The following is an 18,356-nucleotide window of genomic DNA, read 5'->3' on the forward strand; positions in this document are numbered from 1 at the left end:
TTATTCTTCAAATGTTGCCTTGTATCGACCTTTATATTATAACAGCTGAATCCCAGGGCCTGTTCTTCCTTGGCTAGGTAATCGATTCCTTATTAAATGAGTTGCATCTGCAATTTTGCCGGAAAGTTTCCAGATGATTGCAACATCCCGCACACTTAGGAGCGTGTCAGGATGGACCTTCCCAGATACGATATTGTGTGTCTCCATCACCTGCATAGCAAGCTGTTCAGCCTCCTCAAGACGGCCCTGCTTTCTATACGCTCCTGCGAATTTTCCGATACTTGTCAGCGTGTTAGGATGATTCTCGCTGAATTGAGCATTCCTTGTCTCTATTGTTGAGATTGAAAGCTCCTCAGCTTCCTCTAAATCATACAACTTTGCGAGTTCTTCCATGCCTATTAGCGTGTCGTTATCGTTCGCGCCGAGCTGAGCCTTGCGTATCTCCAGGGTGTGTACCAAGCTGCTCGGCCTCATCTAAGCGGCCCTGACAAGCAAATGTCATTGCAAGGTGTGCCATACTGGACAGGCGAATCTCCAGCTAGCTACATACGTAGTCTGTTTGGCTTTACAAATGAGTGGTTTTACGCAGTCAATTATTTCCGAAACAGGGTTTAACAAGGAAACGAAGAGATGGTTTCGAGTCGCACATCTAACTTTCCCAGGGAAGTATCGCAGCGATGACGACAATGTATCTCTTGGCAGGTCTAATAAATCCAATTCACCAAACTGTAAACTGTTCTCCGTACTGAGTACGGAATAGTCAAGGTTCTACGGAGTAATTAGGGCCAACACGAGGATATAACAGGGAGTTCCTACAACATAGTGCGAAGCCAATAAGCCTAGTTCTGTGTTCCAGAACCCAACGCCCCGTCAGAAATAAATTAACAGAATTCTTGCGAAAGTTTTCTTTAATTAACGGATCGAATTCGACGGGCACCAAACCCAACTGCCGACTCCACCAATTCGTAGCGGGTTTACTGTTTTACCCTTTTTACCCTCCGAGTAAAACAGCGCCTCAAACTCGGTAAACCCACAATCAGGCACAAAACTTACTCCGTACATACTTTGCGGATGATGATGTGCGTGCGTTCGGAGTACTGTGGTCCCGATGTCTGAGATCAAAGAGTCACTCCTCTGTACGGAGGATTCCGTGTGTAGGCAATGAGCAGATTCTGCCTTGGTCATACGATTTATCCTGGTAAATTCTACAACATATGCACTTGATGAACATTGTTGAGGGCGAGAGACCGCGGGAAGCCCCGGTCTCAGCAACCCCTCATCCGACAGGGGAGGGGATCGGGCTCCAGTTATAATGTTCGTTCATTTTATTTTGTTGAGTTTCCACCAGTTTGGTGTTCCATGTTGGTGGAAGCCCCTGGATCTCCGGCTATTACTCCGGATATTGATATTCGCGATCGGTTCCTAGATTCCGGGCTGATCGCGAATATCAGATATCAGATTGTATTGGCTTCTATGCATTCTGGAAGTATAGATCAATGCAAGGTGACAATATACTACGGGTGGCACTCGGTGGTGCAGTATATGGAATTTTTGTTATTGGACTTTTGAGGGCAGTGACATGTCCAAAATCGGAGATTTGATTTTTTCTTTGGGAAAAATGAAACCGAACTTTTTGGGCCACGAGGATTGGCCCCGCGGATTGCTCCGTTCGTTAGGACCCGGATGCTTTCCGGTGCGTTCTCAATGCTCCGTACTCCATTCAAACTTAGCATCAATTCTCTCAGGTCTCATACTTGTTGCATATAGCTAAAAATTTGAAACATAAAACCTGTATGTCTTCAAAAGTGTAACAAAAAGGAAGAAATAAAAAAAGAAATAAAGAAATAAACCATAAAGTGCTAAAATTACTATCCTAATTAGGACTAGTCAGGGGCACTCCACCAACTAAGGCCGGACCCGTGGACGGTTTACCACCTGGGCATTTCTTTTTTGGACTTTCTAGGGCTACGTACCTACAACAGTAGGTTAGGTACTAATAGTTTCCAGTCAATCTCGGAAGTTGAAAAGCTAAGCGGGGCCTTCCCAAACGGCTGTCAAGCCTACCGGCCAAATCGTCGCGCTAAAGAAATTTGCTCCTTTTTTTTTCCCGTTCTAGGCTTTTAGTTCTTTCTCCATCTCATGGGTTCCACCACACAGAAGATATCCTCTTTGGTGAACAGACTATCAGAAAAACCTTTGAATCGTTCGAGTGGAGAGAACTGGACTCTATCGGAGCATCTACCCATGGTTCAGCTACTCTCTGACCTCCCGCGTCCACAAACCATTCCGAAATAGGAAGTCGGAAGGTCCTACATAGCCTCATCAGATGCAGAGTCGAGTGCGACTACTCCGTATATTGTCCTGCACCCTGCAAGAGGTCCTGCACAGTCGGAACATTCATGGATTCAGGTCTTGGCCTAATCTGTTATTATTACACGCTTCCTTATATTGTGGCTGAGTTGTCCTACAATGTACACGCCATTGCTCATTTCTCCAAAGTCATATTTTCAATATATTGCTCTACAGCATTGGACATGCTGCAGATTATGATCGCGACGAATCTCCCATCTTCTAACTTCATTGCATATTGTAGTACAACATCACATGTCTGTTCAGCCCAAGTAGATTACAACCAATGAATTTCCCTTGCTGCCGGGTTCCTGCAAAAGCAAGGAGTCTAATGGGGTTATATTGTGTGTGACAGTGACTTGAACCTACGGAGTACTTCTGAGATGAGAGATTGGATGAACCGTGACCACCTTCCACATCAAAGTCTTGCCCCGAACTGTGGGATACTGTGGAATGAAGTAATGGGGCGACGATCTTGGTGTCTCCCGTGTCCAGGCCCCCGGGACTTCTTAGCGAGAAATTGTTTCTCTTCCGTTCATTACGGAGTCCCCGTACTCCGTAGGGAAACACACATACGGACATCAAATTGCATGTTTCGAAAAGAATTGGCCACATCGACATGTCCAACCTATCCCGCAGTTAGGGTGGCGCTCAGCCCCAGGTTCCACATTCCGGAAGCGAGTGAGGGAAGAGAGGGAAGAGAGAGGGGGAAGAGAGATGTGATCCTTAACATTTCAAGTTTTATTATACGCAAGGGGGAAATGCATTACAGTAATTTTGCCAGATGGATACTTGATCTCTCGGAGAATCTGCACTGTTCCCCCGAGTAGCTGTACCATACCGTACCTGCATCGGACCATGGATGCAGCCTCGGGAAGCCCCCTTGGGGCCTCATGGACGCAGTATACAACCGACAACAGACTGAAACAGTAAATAAACAGATGGAGATGGTCCATACAATTAAACCTGAAGATAATCTATTAAAAAAAAAAAAACATATAGTCAGAAGAAGAACATCGAACAGTAATGTTGATCGGTGGACACCAATTTGAGACGATCATCTAGATCCCTTTTTTTACTTTTTTTTTTTCTTAGTAAATATGGTATGCCGCTAAAAAAGAGAGTCTTGGACAGTTACAGTTCTGGATCCATTCCAAATCTCCCCTCTCATCGCATTCTTCGCGTCATCTTCCCCAGTCACTCGTTTTTGAATTCCCATCTCGACTCTGCATATTTCCCATTTCTCTCATGCTGTGATCTGTCAATCCCCGCTAAATACTTTGATTGGTCTTGCATCTGGACCATTCACGGTACACGGCGTGAACTCGACATTCCTTGCGCCTCTTCTCTTCAGGAGACATTTCTCTCCCTAACCTCAATCTACACTCATTGCACTTGAAGGTCATGCCGCTCATTTCATTCTCTGGATAACGATATCCATTGAGTCACCTTCGAGGCATTGGGCCAAACAGGGACACTGATCAACTCTTAAGCTACTACACACTCGCTGGATTTAACGACATTCATCCAAACCGATCTGAAATACTACCGAATCGCATTCATTCCTTTCCTATTACGAGGTGCCCCCTAAGCGCCTCGAGCCTACCATTCACGATGATGGACCGATTCCGTAAACACAAGAAGGCCAAGGAGGCCGCGGAGGATCAAGGAGCGACATCGCCAGGATTCAGCTTGAAGCCATCGAAGAAGAAGGCGGAACCGGAACCCAAACCAGACTTCGACCTATCAGCCGCACTACCCCCGACAGATAACTTCCGCACCAGTCTGCTGATGCCTAAATTGTCCGCTCGATTTAGCATGCTGAAGGAACAAGACGACCCACTATCAATGCTGGGCAAGGCTAGTGATGATAGCGTCTTGTTTCCCAAGCGCGCTTCGCGACTCAACTTATTCGGCCACAGCCCCGCCATGCTGGCAGATATTGACGAAGTTAGCTCCAACGACGGAAGTCGACCATCCTTTGCACTCGACCGCACCGCTTCTTACGCTTCCGGTGGAGATGGATATGGTACAGACGACGACCGATCGCAGACGGGCAGTATGATGAGCAGGGCCCGTCGCACTGAGGGCAATAATCTGTTCGGTGGTCGCCAAAAGATTTACAAGATCCCGGTCAGGTCACCAGGGACATCAACCCCCGATGCGCCAGAGGCTAGTCGCCGGGGAATGGGGAAGCCGGTCTATGACCACGACATGAATCTATCTGCGTTCCAGCGGTTGCGCCTCAAGGAGAAAGAAGAGAGATCGGCGGAGGCCGCTCGGGAATCTGGATATGCCGCCTCAACAGCCTCATCTAACAGTCGAGCCACGTACTCCTCCACCGCATCTGGGCCTTCGTCAACAGTTCCTGCATCAACCGCAGGAACCTCGGCCGACGAGTCATCCTTGAACACATCCCAATCTCCAGTGACTGGGTATCCGTTCCCCGAAACCCTTCCTGAGGCCCCGCGACCCGGTCCTGGCCCCATGTCTGCCCCGCGCAATGGTTCAATCCGGAGCCGTCGTCTCTACGGACAAGGATTGACTCAGACTGCCCAGAACCAGCAGAGCTCAACCTTGAACCGCCTGGAGAGTCTGAGTCGCCAGCGTGCCGGCACCCCAGATCTCCCCTCTTTAAACCGTAACTACTCCAGAAGTGCCACCAACTTGCGGGACCGCCTGGAAAAGCTTGCAATTGCTGAACCGGCTTCTACCTCACGGCCGACTAGCCCTCCTTCATCCGCCACATCACCAAAGCTGCGTATGTCCGGAGAACCTGCGTTGAGAGACCGTCTCTCGCCCACAACAGCAACGTTCGGGGCTCCTCCCCTGAGCCCTCCCACGAGCGAGAACGACGAGGTTCCGTCCCTGTTGGCTGCATCAATTCACCCAGAAGATCATGGAAAGGCTACCGCCATGGGCTTGTTCAACCGACCCGCCACCGGTTTCGACGAGCAGGCATTCTCCCGCCGCCAACTTCAAATGCATCAGGGACGAGAGACCCCGCCTCCGCGCCGTGCATCACCCCCGCGTCGACCTCTACCTGCAGAGCCCGCGGGCCGTGCTCGGGGACTATCGAAGTCCAGCTATCGTTCCCGAGCGGAGTCCGCCTCATCTCACTATAGTAGTGATGCGCAACGCGGCGTGGATCATTATTCTGCGCCCAGCGTTGAGGCTTCTCCCTTAAGACCCGGAGTGAGGACTTTCTATGCCAACTCCAGTGCCAGCGAGTCTGGCGATGAAGGAGAGAACCGCTCTTCGCACGATCTCTCGTCTGCGACTTCGCTGGCCACCGAGTACGGTCCGCCGCTTCAGCGCTCTAGCGTAGCATCTAACAAGCCATCAACTCCCACGAAGGATCACCTCGAAACGCTCCCCGAAGTGAGATATTCCGATCTAGGTGATCTTAGACCTATCGACGAGAATGACCCTGACTGCACAACTACTTCCCCTGACATCAGCGATAACACACCCAAGAGACCTGACTCGCCAACTCTGCAACCAGATCAAGGCTTTGGCGGAATGGGGGGAATGGTTCGATCTCACTTGCGCCAGGAAAGTGAGAAATCAGCCATCTCCCCTCCTTCACCTCGCTTCCCGGAGCACCAGAACGATAGCCATCCCCCTGGGGCCGAGACTCAGAAATCGACCCCCCAGCCATCGACTGATGTTCCCACGATAGCACAACCCTGCGAAGAGAGTCGGCCATCATCAGGAAGTCGCCCAGGAACATCAAGCTCGCACGCTCCTTCCGGACATTCTGCGGAGGGGACGCATTCTCGAAATAGCCAAGAGTCATCTGCACCTGGAACTATTCCTGACACAGCTTCCGCATCGAACGGCTCGTCCTGGAGGGAGGAGCTAGAACTTCACCATCGCCGTCATGGGAGCACTGAGACCCAAAGGGAGCGAGAGGAATTCGCCATCGAGCTGGCAGAGAGGCGTAGAAAGGTGCAGGAGAAGCTACGAAGTGTTGCTGAGAGCGACAGCCGATCCAGCAGTCCCACTCCAGGCCGGTCAACTCCAGACTTGGCCAGGGCTGGTAACGCATTTGCCATGTTGAAGCAAAAGTCTAGCAAACAGATTGGCGGCAAGCCGGATCAGAAGAAGTTGTTCGGTTATGCTGGTGGCAATTCGTCCACGCCTGCTCTCTCTTCAGATGACTCGTGGCGTGAAGAGGAGCGGCCCTCTTTCAGCTTCGGCCGGCACTCCAACTCCAGCTCTCCCCATATTGGACCAGAGCGTTCGCTCAGGTCTCGTATGCCATCTCTCAGCCGCGACAATAGCTACGAAGGTTCACGCGAGTCCAGCCGCAGCCGTGGCCACTCACCTTTCCGAACCCAGAGAGATCGTGCAGGCTCGGATGCATCAGGCCGGTCCAAGAGTCGAACCAGGCTTCGTGAAAGGGATGACCTTGAAACTGTGGATGAGGGATCAATCATTGCACATGAAAAATTCGTTGTCCCTGAGGGCTATGAGCCTCCCGTGCCTATCTCACGCCCTACATCGGGTCGCCCATCAGCAGAAATGTCTGAACCTGCGAACTTTGACCGCGCTCCCTCTGCCGCTTCGGGCAGATACCGCAGTAACAGCCGATCCGGTACGCCAAACTTCCAATACGAGCGGCCATTCCAGTTCTCGCAGTCCAACACGTCCTCGATCATCGGTGCTTCTCCCCGGGCCCCACCCGCTGCCCCGGCGTACTCTGCCAATGCCACTCCTCCGCTGAATGAAATGCCGTCAGACAGCTCGTCTACATCACTGGCTTCTTCATCCAGCGGTCCGCAGATTCCCCAGCGTGGTCTGGGACACGGCTCCCTCCTGAAGCGCCCCGTGAACAAGAAGCAGATATCCGAGCCCACGTTTGTCTCATCCACATCAAACGTCCCTCTCGTCGGCCTTCCCCCTGGATCCGCGCTGCCTTCACCCAGCGGCGCACCTCCAGTGCCACCGATGAACCCCCGCCGTCGCCGCGGAACCGCCACTCAAACCATCCTGGGTGCGTTCAAGAGCGACAAGAACGACTCTTCACGGGTCGCTTCCCCCGTCCCGAGCGCCGGGGACGAACACAGCGTCTTCCCAGATGAAGAAAAACGTCCGCAGTCCCGCAATCGTCTCCGCAAGACATCGAGTGAGGCTGGTAACCTGAACGCGCGGGCGCGACAGGGATCCATGACCGGCACTCCGCCGGCTATTCCTCAATACCCGCCTCCCGCTATCCCCGTTGAAGGAGGCATGTTCTAAACACCATTTCCCTTCCTATTCTCTATACATTCATTCACCTTGCCTTGACTTAGGCTCTCCTTATTCCTTTGTTTTCTCATTTACCTACATCTACTCTACCTACCGTTTCCTACGCATCCCTTTTCCGGGCTTTTCTTTTCTTCTCTGGACTCTCTTTTATCATTTCTGCTGTTGACGACTAGATACCACTCGGTGCATTTGAGCGTCTCATGTCTACTTTCGATCTTTTCTTTTTCCTTTTTGTTAGAAACACTTGAGCTGGTTGTTCGTCTTCCACGTATGTACTCTATTCTTTTCAATTCCAATGGATACACCACTCGCTATACTAGCTGTTATTGTCGTGTAGACTACTTAAATCAGACATAGTCTTTCCTCGTCACAAGCGACTTCAGTTTGAGCTAGAGCTAAGAGGTGATATTCGTCTACTCTCAAGGTAACCCTCCAAGCTCCTATAACGGCACGAAGAATTGACTATTGACGACGTACTCATGTGCAACTGGGAGACTCGTGAGAGCCGACCTCGAAGACCGCCGTATTGAGGATTTATCCACCTTGTATGTCGCACGCGGTTGACAAGCATGTTAAATGGTATATAATTCTTTCATTTAATATAGTATCATACATTTCATTGCGATTCGTTCAAGCTCTCTCCACAGCCGTCTTAAGGTATCCCAAGACCCTCTCAACCAGGAACCTCCGCGGCTCAGCTTGGTCATCATTACTCAAAGCATGAGAAGCATTAGGGATGACCCCAGTGTGCTTTTGATCCCAAATCTGATATTTGCCATCATGATCAGTAGCCTTCTGCCACCTAGCCAGCATCTTCTCCTTATCAACATAATCCGGAACCGACTGATCCTTCCCAGAGATCAGCACCATCAACTTATGATTCAACAGTCCCTGCTGCTGAATCATACCAAACGTAGTCGCAAAGTGCTCATCACTCAGATCCGAGCTGAACAAATCATCCTCCTGCGGCGCCTGCGGACTCTCCGGACTAACAAGACTCAAGAATCTCCGACAGCTAATCGGCGTATTGGCCGGATAAATCATCGAAGTCAAAGAAAGAGGCAACATAGTATCATGCGGCTTGCCCTCAGCAACAGCCTGCTTAGCCAGCGCCTCCATCTCATCATATACAGCACGAGCCTTCTCGGGCGTCGTATCACCAATACCACCCCTCAAGACGCAGAAGATCGCCTCGCGATCAGAAACAGGCGCTTGCATGATCGCGCCGTCCAGCACAGGCCGCTTGATGTGTTCGATATCGGCGTCGAAGGCCGGCACCTTCGTGTGCGGGTTTGACTGGGATAGGTAGTGTAGCACGCACTGGCTGCCTGTGGAATGACCCATCAGGGCGATCTTGCCGCCGCCGAATTTATCGCCTTTGTAGCTTTTGATGTACTCCAGACATTGGGCGATCTCGTTTGTGTCGCGGTCCAGATGGCCGAGACCCCAGGATTGGTAGGAGGATGTGAGGTTTAGAGTGAAGAGGGACCATTCTGTTTGCTGTAGTGCGCGCGCGAGATCGGCCATGTAGGACGTTGTTGCTAGGCCGTCGCCCAGTCCGCCGATGAAGAGGAGACTGTGTGGTTGGCGGATAGTGCTGGTGGCATATTCGAATGTGACGAGGGTTTCCGTCTACGTGGGAGTAATTGTTAGTTGTGGTTTGAGTGTTATTGTTGATAGTGCAGGAACGTACGTAGTGGTGCAGAATACCGGGAAGGCCTCCCTTAGGCCAGAACTTAGACATGTTGGTAAGTGTGTGTTTGGTGGGGGTGGTGTAGGTGTGGTAGTGCGCAGGGCTTAATTGAAGGGGAAAACTTTCAAGGAGCTAGAGAAGGCTTCCGGGACAGGATCTTTTCTTTAATCGAACAATTGCCGAGATCGGGCTTTGTGTCTTTCCGCTATGAAGGAATGTGGACAATTTATGTCGGTTAGCTTGCACCGAAGTCGATCCACCAGGTGAACTGTTTCAGGCCATCTTATCAATCTGATTATACGAAGCCGAAATATTAGGTAACAAGTCTCACATCCATGGAATGCTCAGCGCTAAGGTCCAGTTTAGGAAGGAAAATGTTGGTAACATCTTTTTGAGGAAATTATATGTATGGATGTCTTGAACCAGGTACATGTATTTCAGTAGGCCCGTCCGGGAAATACCGAGTATTGATACCACGGTATGTATTTCATCCCAATGGTAAATACAACAATAAAAGCCCTGTCTCACCAGTACCGCTAGTAATTACACGAAGCTTTGGCGGGAAATAACGATGGGCCAATTAAACCCCACCGGTAAGACCAGAGCTGTGGGGCACTTGTGGGCTAGTCGACACTAGCCGTTATCAGTAAGATCAACGGATCTGATTAGATTGATTGGCTGAGAACATGAAAATCTGATTAGATAGCCCCTCTTTGAAAACTCTACTCAACGTGCTCGACAGTCGGCACTTCGAGACAAGACTTTCTTGACATGCTTAAGAAGTCTTGGTGAACTTAATAGTCAGCCTTACCAGGCAGGCTTCATATTCGAAGATCCTTGCCTGAAGAGATGCTCATTATCACTCGTTCCATGCACTGGAATTAGAGACGAGGCATCGTGCCAAATCCAGACCAAAATATCTACATAGCCTGTCCCAGACCACTTAAGTAATATAGACGAGTGGATGGGCTTTTTTGTGGCGTTTGGAAGAATCCATTCAAATTTGTCTGCAAGCGAGCCAAGAAATCAAAGGAACGTGCACGATAGAGTAAGGCCTTTCGATGTTTTGTTTTGTTTTTTGTTTTTTTTCTGTTTCGGACTTGTTGCGCTAGAGAGCAGATATTATTAACTATTATTAATGGTGTATTCGGACCATTCTATATTGGTACGTTGCGAAAAGTGTACACGACGCATCGGCGATTCTAAAGGTGGGTCTTGTCCAAAATCCCCCTCGTTCCTCACTTCCCTTGTCCATCGGGCTTTTCCGCTTGGGACGCACAATCATGGGTCCCCTGAGCAGTTGGCCTCCGATACTAATACCTCGGTGAACAATGCCTTTACAGTTGGGAGTTGCCCTTGATGTGTTTCAGAGTAGGTTGATCATATTCACGTCTCTTCCTCATAGCCTACAACATAGGTACTTTTCATTGATGATGAGCAACAGCCTAACTCAACCGGGTGCGCTCCATTGGAACAATCTTGGCGTAGCATTTCTTCTCGTCTTTTTTCCTCTTTTCTCTCATGTGGAGCCTGTGGATACGTTTTGTACCGTACCGTATTGTATGCTGTGAGATCTAGTATCGCATACCTAGTGCTACCCAGGTAGGTACACGTATGTCAGGAAAGATGAAACGGCCACATGCTTCGGGTATCATTCTGCCTTCCAGAACTGGGTGTGTCGAATAACCCCGCAATAGCCGATCTCGGTGATGATATGCAAAATGGATCCTCCGTACTCCGTCCAGGCAGGGTACCTCGGAGCTTTGAAGCCTCGGGGTGGAGCATGATGCAGCAGAACCGTGGCTAGTTGGCTATATAGTGACACACCTCCGTCGAAACGATCGAAACGACCCAAAGGTTGCGGATTTAACAGTCAAGCTCTAATTACTCCCTCACACTACCTCGAGGGTAACAAGACCAGCTGTGCTGGTCAGCCGTCAAGATGGGCTTCATACCTCTCGAAGATGCCCACATCCACAATGCGCCAAATGGAATTGAGAAACTGCCAACAGATGCGAATGGCAGATTTAGCTCATTCCAGGTCGCGCATCTTGCCTCCGAACAAACCACCACTCCGACCGGCATGAAAGAAGAGATCGTGCTGTTGTCATGGCTGATGGTCCTGTTGCGCAGCCGGGAAGACAGCCAAATATCATACGACTGGTCCTACAAAGATGTCGCGAATGACGTTCAGCCCGCATCAGTGAGCAGACTAGTGATGAATGAAGTAATGAAAGGATTACAAAGTAATGTGGGAGAAGTTGCGACTGCGATCTCTCGGAATATCACCACGGGGGCGTCAAGTCCCGCATCGCTCGTTTTGAGCACCAGCTCTCTTTCGCGAACATCCGAAGAAGCCAAAGATGACGTAAGTGAACAATTGAACCCATAGCCGCTCAATCATAACTAACCGTAATTGAAAAGGGCATGCTTCATCTCGAAGTTCGCTTCAATAATGCCCACCTCGAGATCCGCCCATTGTGGCACACCGAGAACATGTTGCCGTACACAGTGAATCACCATGTCGAGGCACTTGCTGACACTGTCAGAGTATGCCTAGAAAACGTCGAAGCCACCATTGAACAGTGTCTTCGCCCGACTGCAAGTGACCTGAACGATATATGGGGGTGGAACTACGAATTGCCGCCCACCTATAGCTTCTGCATGCAAGAGATGGTCGCCGAAAGAGCTCGCGAATACCCAGACAAAGTCGCCATTGATTCCTGGGATGGCAGCCTGACCTATAGCCAAATCGATCAGTGGTCCACTTCCGTGGCGTGCTCGCTCAAAGAAATGGGCGTCGAGCTGCACGATGTCCTCCCCGTGTGCTTTGAGAAATCCAGGTGGACGATCGTCGCTGTGCTCGGAGTGATGAAAGCAGGCGCAACTCTTGCGCTCATGGATCCAACTCTTCCGCTTGCCCGTCTCCAAAATATGGCCGTACAGGTCGGCGCAAAATCGATGGTTGCGTCCCGCAAGCAATATGAGCTGTCACTGACGATTCTGCCAACTGGAAACCACTTCGTTGTCGAAGAAGATGCTTTCACAAATCCATCAAACTCCCCATCAATCTGCGACTTACCTGCTGTACCATCCTCCGCCCTTATGTACATCATCTTCACCTCCGGCAGCACGGGCACTCCGAAGGGAGTGAAGATTTCTCACGAAACCTACACAAGCAGTGCTATCCCTCGAGCAGAGGCAGTTGGATACACGCCGGAGTCCAGGGTCCTTGATTTTGCATCCTACGCTTTCGATGTCAGCATTGACAGTATGCTTCTAACACTCGGAAACGGTGGCTGTCTTTGCATTCCGTCCGACGAGGATCGATTGAATGACATCAACGAAGTCATCCGCAAAATGAGAATTAACTACGCAGGCCTGACTCCCTCTGTGGGCCGAATCCTGGATGCGGATGTTATCGCATCGTTGAGTGGTCTAGGTCTTGGAGGAGAAGCTGTCTCGGCAAGAGACGCCAATCACTGGGGCAAGGAAACCAGAATCATCATTGGTTACGGTCCCTGCGAATGCACCATTGGATGCACAGTCAACGCCAGCGCTGCTACCGGCAGAGATTACCTCTCCATTGGCCCAGGCAACGGCGCAGCCATGTGGATTGCCAACCCGAATGACCACAACGAGCTTGTGCCAGTCGGCGCTGTGGGTGAGCTGCTCGTTGAGGGTCCGATTGTCGGACAAGGCTACCTGAACGACCCTGAAAAGACTGCCGCTGCTTTCATCAATGATCCGCCTTGGTTGCTCGCAGGTCACAAAAACTACCCTGGTCGTCAGGGTCGTTTGTATAAGACTGGAGATCTTGGAAGATATGATCCCGATGGTCTTGGCGGCATCGTTTTCGTTGGACGAAAGGACACTCAAGTCAAGTTGCGTGGACAGCGTGTCGAATTGGGCGAAATTGAGAGTCAGCTAAAGGCTGTTCTGCCCTCAGAAGCTAATGTCATTGCTGAAGTGATTACGCCCAAGGATTATGGAGGCCAGCCAATGCTCGTTGCGTTCGTTGCCTTCCAACCGAAGGGGCATGGACAGGCCGAGCTTGCCTTGGACGAGATCTCAAGCGAGTTGAGCAGCATATTGACAAAGGCTAATGCGGACGTGGCGAAGACTTTGCCGCGATACATGGTGCCCACCACGTATATCCCGGTTAATGTTATGCCAGTGTTGATCTCGGGCAAGACTGACCGCAAACAACTCCGGGCATTTGGCGCGACAGTTGATTTGCGTCAACTGGACCAAGGAGCCGCAAGCACCGCTTCTCGGGAACTGAATGAGCGTGAAAAACGCCTGCGACAGGCCTGGGCTGAAACACTCAAGCTCGACGCTGAAGCCATTCGCCCCGACGATAACTTCTTTGCTTTGGGTGGTGATTCCCTGGCCGCGATGAGACTCGTGTCTGTCTGCAGAGCGCAAGACCTCGATCTTTCTGTCATTAGCACTTTTGGAAACCCTACCCTCTCGGCCATGGCCACCGTCGCTCAGCCTTGCAGCTCCCAAACGCAGGAAGAGATCCAGCCGTTTTCTTTAATCTCCCAATCTGTGGAGAGCGCCCGCCTCGAAGCAGCACAAGCTTGTGGAGTGGATCAAGCGGATGTGCAAGATATCTACCTTTGCACACCCACGCAAGAGTCACTGTTCACCTTCTCGCTCAAATCAACCAAGGCGTATGTTGCTCAAAGAGTCGCATGTATTCCGTCGCATATCGGTCTGGATGCTTGGAAGAAGGCTTGGGAAGACGTTGTTGCAGCAAGCCCTATCCTGCGCTCTCGTCTGGCACCGCTCCAAGACCCAGGCCTCCAACAAATTGTTGTGAAGGAAGGCATCTCCTGGAGGTACTCCACCAACCTGGACCAATATCTCGAGAATGACCGAAGCGAGAGGATGAACCTTGGACAAAGGCTGGCTCGATACGGCCTTGTCAGCAATGAAAACGATGATAAACGGTATATGGTATGGACTGTCCACCACGTCCTCTACGACGGATGGTCGGAGCCAATCGTTCTCAAGCAAGTCAGCGATGCCTTGCAGAATCAGTCTGTCGAGATCCAGACCCAGATGCGGAATTTTGTGAAGTACGTACGCGACACAGACGAGACCGCCATGCATGATTTCTGGCGACGGGAGTTGAAGGGCGCTGTCGGGCCTCAGTTCCCCCGCTTGCCCTCTCGCGACTTCATGCCAACTCCCAATGGCCTGATCGAGCATCAGATGGCCCTCGAGACAGGTGCCGGATCACCTTTCACGATGGCCACATTGGTCCGCGGTGCATGGGCCCTCGTCGCTTCCCAATATACTGGAAGTGACGATGTCGTGTTCGGTGAGACACTTACTGGTCGTGATATTGCCTTGCCGGGCGTGGAGAGCATCGTCGGACCACTGATTGCAACCATCCCCATCCGCATCCAGGTTCGCCGATCCAACACAGTCGAATCGTACTTGCAGACGGTACAGCAAACCGTCTTGGCTCGTACGCCTTACCAGCACATGGGAATGCAGAATATCAGAAAGGTCAGCCAAGATGCGCAGTATGCCTGCGAAGCTGGCACCGGACTGGTTATCCAGCCTGACCCGGAGTACGTGGGTAGCGAGCTTGGATTTGAGCTTGGAGATGTTGTGCGTGAGGCGCTTCATTTCAACCCATACCCGCTCATGGTGGCGTTCGGAATCCGCAAGGGTGGTCTCAGAGTTTGCGCTAGTTTCGATACCAGCCTGATCGAGGGTTCGCAGATGCAGCGCATTCTTGCGCAGTTGGAGACCGCTTGCGTGCAGTTGTCGAAGGGTCTTAACAAACGTATTGATGAGATCTCTTGCCTTCCCGAGACGGAAGTTGACCAAATTTGGCAATGGAACAAGGCTCCTCCTCTTTCCGTGGACGAAACCACTGGCAACCTTCGCGCCCCTGCGAGCACCAAACAAGGATCAGTCTATCCCCGTACTGCCATTCCTTGGGTGTGTGATGCTCGCAATCCTGATTTGTTGTCGCCCATCGGCAGTGTTGGTGAGCTCTGGCTTGAAGGGAATTGCCTCTCTGGGGAAACAGTGGAGTCCCCTGCGTGGCTCGGGGCTGGAAGTTCTGGATGCGCTGGCCGGACTGGAAAGGTGCAGCCTACAGGTGACATGGTCCAGCTTCAGGATGATGGAAGCCTGGTGTTTGTTGGCCGCAAGGAGAATGTCGTACCCCTTCAAGGACATGCAGTGGATATTGCAGACCTCGAGTCACATTTCGCAAAATACCTCCCATCGGCAACTCGCGCTGCTGCATCTGTCTTCCAGCCATTGAGAGAAGGCACTCAGAAAGTGCCAGAGCAAGAGCTAGCTGTCTTTATCGAGAACCAGCCTTCTCAGGAGGACAGTGTAAGAGTCATGCCGGCGAAATACGAGATGGTCGGGGAAGAGACGACTGTCTGCGACACTATTCCCGTGACACTTGCAGTGTCATTAAAGAAGCTCGACAAATTCATCCGAGACTCACTCCCATCCTACATGGCCCCCTCTGCCTACGTTGTAGTTGACAAGTTGCCCACTGGGCTGGAGCAACTCGATCACACGTCACTCAACACATTGGCCTCAAAGATTCCTCAAAGTGTCCTCGAAGATCTTCGTGGAGGTTTCAAAGATGCATGGACGAAGGGCTTGGCGCAGACAAACCTATCGCCTACGGAGAAGATCCTGCAATCCGCTTGGGCAAAGATCCTCCGACTGAGCCCCGAGCAGATTGACGTCGACGACAACTTCTTCCGCCTCGGAGGTGACTCTGTCTTGGCAATGAAATTGGTGTCAAGTCTCCGCACACAGGGACACAGCTTGTCAGTAGCCGATATCTTCCAACACATGCGTCTGGGTGATGCAGCCAAGGTGCTGAAGGTGGACCAAGTGAAGGAAAGCGTTCAGCCATACAAGCCTTTCTCCTCACTAAGCAATCTGGACGTCAAGATGTTCTTGGCCTCAACTGTTCGGCCCAAGCTTGCCAACCCAGGCTGGCCTATCGAGGATGTGTCTCCGGTCACGGATTCACAAGCGCTCGACATCAGAGCAACCATTGGAGTGCCACGCACTTCCATCCAATACACCATGCTGTACTTCGACCAAAACATCGACCGTGAGCAATTGCTACGCGCCTGTAATGATCTGGTGAAGACCCACGACATTTTGCGTACTGTCTTCATCGAGCACGAGTCGTCCTTCCTTCAGGTTGTCCTCCAAGACGCACATGTCCCCGTGGTCATGCACCAGGCCGACAAGGAGATTGAACAATACGTCGCCGAGCTCTGCACAACGGACATTGAATCAAACTTCGAGCTTGGATCACCGTTCCTCAAGGTCTTCCATGTCCAAGGCGCTGACGGAAAACACTGCCTCGTGCTGGGTCTTTCGCACTCCCAGTATGACGGCGTCTCCCTCCCCAGGCTGCTCCAAGACCTGGAGACTCTATACACCGGAGACAAGGTTGTGGACTTTGAGCCATTTGCCTCGTACATGGCACGAGTTTCCGACGGAAACCTCCAAACCCAGGCAGTCAACTACTGGAGTGATCTGCTGAAGGACTCGACACTGTCTGTCCTCGACGGAGCCTCCGTCCAACCCACAGACAAAGCCATCTTCCACGAGAAGGCGGTCGAAGAATTCCATCCCGTCCAAGAGATTACAACAGCAAATGTACTTACCGCAGCATGGGCACTGATACTCGCCCGTCGTCTGGGCAAACCCGATGTGACATTTGGCACAGTGACCTCAGGCCGAACCATCGACCTAGCGAACGTAGAGAACGTCATGGGTCCATGCTACCAACTCACTCCTGTGAGAGTGAAGTTCGAGTCACAGTGGACGGCGATGGATCTGATGCGCTTTGTGCAGAAACAGAGTGCCGAGTCTGCGGCGCACGATTTCCTCGGATTCGAGAAGATCTCAAAGCAGTGCGCGCAGTGGGCACCGGAGGCACAGTCCTTTGACTCGATTGTCCATCACCAGGACTGGGATGATTTCGATGATATGCCATTCGCTGGGTCTTCTTGCAAGGTTGATATTTCCAATCCACATGGTGATGCTGCTTATCCCTTGAAGGCTGTCTCGTTTGTGCGTGGTGGCAAGATGCATGTTGGGTTTGTTGGAAGTGAAAGGGACGAGGCGTTTGTGGATGCTACTCTCGATGAGTTGGCTGCTGCTGTTCAGGAGTTGTCGGGTTGTCCCTCTGGTCCCCTGGCTCTTGGTGTCTGAATATGATATATGATATCTGATTATTTTTGTAAAGAAGATAGATTGGAGATGGTCTGGAATTAATTTGATTGCGTCGTTTTTGGTACGTTATAGCATATTTCTTTTAACGTTGAGGGTATTCCTTCTATAACTACCAATAGTACACTTCGCAGTAGCATTCCCACAAGACTCAACCGTTATGTCGCCCTTTATAAATGATATAAACCGACAAACTGCTAAGTCCGCTCGTCAAACACGGCCTGAAGGGAAGTGCGCGGTTGAGATAATACACATTTGGAGTCGGACTAAGGCCAGTTCATAACTGGCCTAGGATGTATATATATGCATAAACCCGATAAACATAGGCGAGATCCCGATTCCAATATCAACGACCTGGTCTTTTATCACAAACACAAGGACTCGGCGACACAAAAGATCCAGTCGGAAATTGGATAACTTGGCGGGTCATATAAGATCCTATAGAAACCCGGTCATTTAAACTCGGTCTTCCTGAAGCTAGCAAAGTGCACCTGATCTTTCACGCGGAGAAGTTACGCAAGGTCACTACTATAAAGCCCCTCCACGGCCAGATTCCCGCCCTACAGTCGTTGGAAATCATGGTGAGTACGAGGTCTAGAGGGTCCTCGCCAGTTGATTACGACGATGACCAGAGTGCTACCCGGCATTTAAATTCGCCAATTCACCTGCGAAACCTAGTTACAACGATGATCAAGAACGCCGAGCCTAAGGACCTTACCTTAGCAGGTTGAGGACCCTGCTTGCTTTCGCGCATTCGGTGGAATGATGCAATTCTATGCTGGTACCAGTTTGTATCCTCATATTCCAGGTGATT

The 18,356-nt window shown here is 51.0% G+C and overlaps 4 protein-coding genes across 4 annotated transcripts; 2 read left to right on the plus strand and 2 right to left on the minus strand.

Moving 5' to 3' along the window:
• Positions 1-36: 36 nt before the first annotated feature.
• On the minus strand, positions 37-474 carry N7525_004323 (uncharacterized protein; the record flags this gene model as incomplete). Its single annotated transcript, XM_002565898.1, has 1 exon — positions 37-474. One exon carries the CDS (start codon positions 472-474, stop codon positions 37-39), a length of 438 nt encoding a protein of 145 aa, XP_002565944.1.
• Positions 475-3,963: 3,489 nt separating this feature from the next.
• N7525_004324 (uncharacterized protein) lies at positions 3,964-7,593 on the plus strand (the record flags this gene model as incomplete). Its single annotated transcript, XM_061212985.1, has 1 exon — positions 3,964-7,593. One exon carries the CDS (start codon positions 3,964-3,966, stop codon positions 7,591-7,593), a length of 3,630 nt encoding a protein of 1,209 aa, XP_061070006.1.
• A 639-nt stretch (positions 7,594-8,232) lies between these two features.
• On the minus strand, positions 8,233-9,346 carry sidJ (putative siderophore biosynthesis lipase/esterase; the record flags this gene model as incomplete). The annotated part of the gene is made up of 2 exons (XM_002565895.1): positions 8,233-9,234; positions 9,296-9,346. The coding sequence occupies 2 exons, from the start codon at positions 9,344-9,346 to the stop codon at positions 8,233-8,235; spliced, it is 1,053 nt and encodes a 350-aa protein (XP_002565941.1).
• Positions 9,347-11,237: 1,891 nt separating this feature from the next.
• sidD (nonribosomal peptide synthase SidD) lies at positions 11,238-17,524 on the plus strand (the record flags this gene model as incomplete). The annotated part of the gene is made up of 2 exons (XM_002565894.2): positions 11,238-11,663; positions 11,720-17,524. 2 exons carry the CDS (start codon positions 11,238-11,240, stop codon positions 17,522-17,524), a joined length of 6,231 nt encoding a protein of 2,076 aa, XP_002565940.2.
• Positions 17,525-18,356: the final 832 nt, after the last annotated feature.

The sequence above is a fragment of the Penicillium rubens genome (genome assembly GCF_028828025.1).
Source record: "Penicillium rubens strain IBT 27055 chromosome Unknown utg000002l_segment0_segment0, whole genome shotgun sequence".
NCBI lineage: Eukaryota > Fungi > Ascomycota > Eurotiomycetes > Eurotiales > Aspergillaceae > Penicillium > Penicillium rubens.